This window comes from Priapulus caudatus, unplaced genomic scaffold, assembly GCF_000485595.1.
Source record: "Priapulus caudatus unplaced genomic scaffold, Priapulus_caudatus-5.0.1 Scaffold724, whole genome shotgun sequence".
In the NCBI taxonomy this organism is placed as follows: Eukaryota; Metazoa; Priapulida; class Priapulimorpha; order Priapulimorphida; family Priapulidae; genus Priapulus; species Priapulus caudatus.
In genome coordinates, this window is record NW_014577785.1 from 262,938 (window position 1) to 267,367 (window position 4,430).

Consider the following 4,430-nt stretch of genomic DNA (forward strand, 5'->3'; position numbering starts at 1 on the left):
ATATATTACATATCTATTGATAGATTCCTGATATATATAAATTTTGTAAACAAATATTTTTCATTTTCATTTACACTCCCATTTTTGTCTTTCGTTCTTGTGCACACTATTGCTATCACGATTTATTGGGTAGTTTCCAGGAAAGGGTGATTGTATTCAGGGTCTGATATTGAAACCAGGCATTATCTCATGAGTTTCTCACCAATAACTATGTCTGATCCTACATCTGCTGACACTGTGCAGGTTCCATGTAGATTTCCTGCAGCAATTATGACGTGGTGATATGTCAAACAAAACTGTCAACACAATGATACAAAGAAAGCAATAATGGTGCTGATTACTGGATATGTACTACAGTATGGGCTTTTACTCCCTCAACAAAAGGGCACAGGGCTGGGAAAAGCAGAGTCGCAGAGTTATGGCCAGCAACCTATGCATTCTAATCAAAACCCCTCATTTTAAAATACTTTAACCCATTTTATATCCAACCATAATATGCACAGCACTTCAGATGTCTATTAATGAGAAACCTTATCGATATATGTATAAACTCAGATGGGAGGGAACTGATGGGCAAGATCCCTTACATTTTAGTTAATATCCGTCATCATCCACATTTATCAGCATTTTAAACAAGCGGTGTTTCTTCAGGCAGCCTAACTTATGCTCATAGGGTCTATGTCACCCAGGGTACTGCCGGAACGTACCCTGGTCACTATTTGATATGGTTAGGGTTAGGGTCCGGGTTAGGGAGTAGGCGTAGGCAACTCCCTAGACTCGTTAGTGGAGTAGGCGAGGTACGGTCCGGCATATTAGATAGTACCAGGGTACGTTCTGCATGGTATACCAAACCGTACCCATGGTACATTCCGGCAGTACCCCGGGGGACATAGACCATCTCCGCCTAACTTACCCAAACAGAGATTACCGCTCTCAGTCGTGAATGAGGACTGATCAGCATAAACAGCTTTCGCACTGACGTCTCCTTTCTCCGTGTGGACAGAAATGTGATTTCCTTGTAATCGATCTGCACTCACATTCTGCACGAGAAAACATGGATGGCTACATCATTTTCCATGCAGCGTGTCATCAGTGTGTGCATACACTTGCTACAAGTGTTTGGAGCTCATCCATGGCAGCACAAATGCATAAAATGCCCCCCCCCACCAATCATTACATCTGACACAGACATAGACGTCACACAGACATGACATGGACACGGACACAGACATGGTGGTCATTTATTATTTCCCCTGCAGTCAGGTAGCTCTATAGGTTATTCTTAGCAAGCTACGTGAAACAATATTTTTCTCCTGTACCGCATTCAGTGATTAGTGACAAAACTCTTGTGTGAATCAATTTCATAGCCATTCAGACATGGTAGACATGATAACAATTTCGACGACTTTCTAGGACCAACATAACATCCACTTTTCCAGGACCCTCCACGACCATATGCTATTTTCTATGACTTTCCAGTCCCAGAGCCATTTTCGAGAATTTTCCAGGGCTACCGTTTATTTTTCAGAGATTTTCACACCTGGAAAATAGCATATTAAACAACTGCAACTTTCCAGGATCCATACAAAATCCTGTAATATCGATCAGCTTGTACTTACACCATTCTGTTGAGCCGTGATGGCGATGTCACCCTGAGCAAGCCCGAGCAGACTGACATCACCACTCATTGACATCACGCTCAGCCTCCCTACCTGAATCAACAATGCAAACATGTATGTAACGTTAATTATTCACGCAGCAACAAAAGCGTGGATGAAGAAAGACGTGCATGCCTCGCTAAGAGTTACTGTATACGCTGTATATATTTCGCGATGGTTTAATTTTCGCGAACTTCGCGAACGCTTCCCCGACCGCGAAAATGACAACACGTGAGTAATTCATACCGAATAATACCGAACAATTCATAATTCACCGACCGCGAAATTAACCACTCGCGAAATTGTCCGTCAAGTCTGATTTCGCGATAATATCTGTACACGAAAAATATGGCGCATACAGTAGCTGCCCACCTTAACACTGGCAAGTGTACAGCGCCCTCTATTAATATGCAGAGTGCATACATTGCTCTCCATGCTGGCAATGTGTAGGTTAGAATTCGCTTTCATGTACAGTTGCACATCTGAAGTGTATGAATGAGCTTGTGAACAACTTATCGATAATAAATGAATAACGCACCCACACACACGTACACGTACACGCACATGCACACATATGCATACAACACTTTCAGTTTTCCAGAAATTATCAAAGTATTCATTAAATGTTCATTCTTTGTGGCTGTCGTGTTACGAAATATCGGCTCCACCTCCATCAGGGCTCATGGAAATCAAGTCTCAGCGTTAGTTGTTGAAATCAAAAACATGTCCATTCCAACTAAAAACGATGCTGAAAGCTGGGTTTGTCGTATTTCCCCGCATATCTGATAATTACCAGTTCTTACCATATTGTGGCGGTAACTCTAGTTCAGTCATCAGGCAACTATCACTAGACAAGCGATCAAGTGTGCCCTCTAGACTGAACTCTGGTTCCGACTTCCTGCTAGTGATGTTCAACTTCACCAGCTCGCCCTCAACATCGTCCGCAGTTCTGTTCCCCCTGACCACCCGCAATCGAATTCGATCGTCATAAAGTGGCGCCGCCTGGACGTGCGGAATCACTCTGAGATCACAGGACGACGTCAACTTTATTCGGCCGAAGCGCGGTGCACTCTTGTCGTAAACGATCGTATCTGCCACCACCTGCGATGACATCTGACGCTGCTGCCGCCGCATGTATCCCATCCACGGCGACAGACTCTGTCTCCAGTATCTCGCAGCATCCGTTGCAAGTCTCTGGAGCGCAGACCCGCTACATGTTCCCACAGCGATCATGTCTATGGCAGCAGTGCGACAGCCGTCTGTAAATGGAAATGTTGCAATCTGGATAGATATAATGGATATTATATAGATGTCAAGAGATGGCAAGGCCTTACATATTAAGGGATGCTCAATCCGCTTATAAAGCCTTATACGATAACATGATACAAGCCGACATTAAAGATTAATTGAGCCCTTTAGTGACCCATTTGCATTTACGATATAATCATGCAGATATACTTACTTAGAGCCATACTATGCAGTTCACCTAATGAAGAGTCATGATGTATACAAAATGAATGGGCATCAACGATAACTAAATCAACTCGTGCACACGTGGGATGTGGAGTGATCTTTTGAAACAGTGTACGCCTTTGAACGCTTCCGAGCCGACATTGTGGTGATGTGTAATACTAATTAATGCTCGGCATTGAGAGTAAAGTTTCGTGTTCAGGATAAACCCACATTGGAAGTACGTAGTACCCAAAAACACATATCATAACACCCCCCCCCCCATGTGAATCACTCAGGGTGGCTCCACGCAAAAACGGTGTTGGCGTTGTAACCCTACTCTTATCTTATAGTTATATCGTTGACGTTGGGTTACATTCTTGTATGGAAGTGTCTAAACAACCAGATCCGGTTTCGGTATCCTGAAAACTTAACAACCGGCTCTCTTCTCTGATTGGCTAATTTTGTCATTATTTCATTTTTTATTATTTTTGGCTAATTTTACTTTATTTTAGAATTAGGGATGTTAGGGTTAGGGTTAGGGTTAGGGTTAGGGTCTATAGCTCTCATTTTTAAGTTGGTTTCAGTGGCTCAACGGTAGAGCTTTCACTTCGTGATAGTAAAGTACCGTGTTCGAACCCCATAAGATGTTTTTATTTTCCTCTGCTTTCTGTATTTCTTTGAATTTTATTTGTTTCTGCATTTATTTGTTCCGTATTCATTTATTTGTTCTGTAACTTTTGTTTATGTTTGGAATAAAATATATTTCTTTATGTTTTGCATTAAAAATTGTCCTATTAGTATTATATTGTAGCGGTGGCATCGGACCCTCGGGTTCCTAGCAGGGTGGTTCCCTGGGAACCGGTGTGTGGGTGATCCGTGTTTGTGACTGTATAATTATTTGTGATGTCTGCTGTCTATTAGTGTGCGTTTTCGTGGTGTTTTGCCGGCTCATCAATTAACGATGTAGATAGTAGAGTCCCTACATGGGGGCAGCCATGTTGGGTGGGTTAGCCACCCCCTCTAGCGGCCGTGTGTAGCGCGAACCGTGTGAACAGCTAGTGTAGTGCCGTGTGGAAAGACACGGTACGTAGTTCGGCTCGGGAGACACGAAACGCTACAATATATTTGTCCTGTTATGTTCGGAAACTGACCAATCAGAGAAGAGAGCCGGTTGTTTAGTTTTCAGGCCTCCGAAACCGGGTCCGGTCGTTTAGACACTACCTTCTTGTATCTACAGTAGTACCAGCATTGCATGAAGAATACTGAATAGTAGCCCGACCAGGCTGTGCGACGGATTGTCTATACAGCCTGACACCCTTC

General features: G+C 43.2%; 1 protein-coding gene across 2 annotated transcripts in view; it reads right to left on the reverse strand.

The window, feature by feature from the left end:
• LOC106813080 (protein FAM185A-like) overlaps positions 1 to 3,145 on the reverse strand; it is a 10,596-nt gene extending 7,451 nt beyond the window's left edge. The window contains exons 1-6 of one of the 2 annotated variants that reach the window (XM_014817131.1): positions 3,121 to 3,145; positions 2,462 to 2,917; positions 2,031 to 2,140; positions 1,620 to 1,712; positions 914 to 1,040; positions 203 to 259 (exon numbers count right to left, since the gene is read on the reverse strand). In XM_014817131.1, coding sequence (XP_014672617.1) covers positions 203 to 259; positions 914 to 1,040; positions 1,620 to 1,712; positions 2,031 to 2,140; positions 2,462 to 2,917; positions 3,121 to 3,130 — 853 coding nt within the window. In that variant the 5' untranslated portion in view covers positions 3,131 to 3,145. The remainder of the gene's footprint in view (positions 1 to 202; positions 260 to 913; positions 1,041 to 1,619; positions 1,713 to 2,030; positions 2,141 to 2,461; positions 2,918 to 3,120) is intronic. The other variant, XM_014817132.1, reaches the window with a different exon arrangement.
• Between the last annotated feature and the right edge of the window lie 1,285 nt (positions 3,146 to 4,430).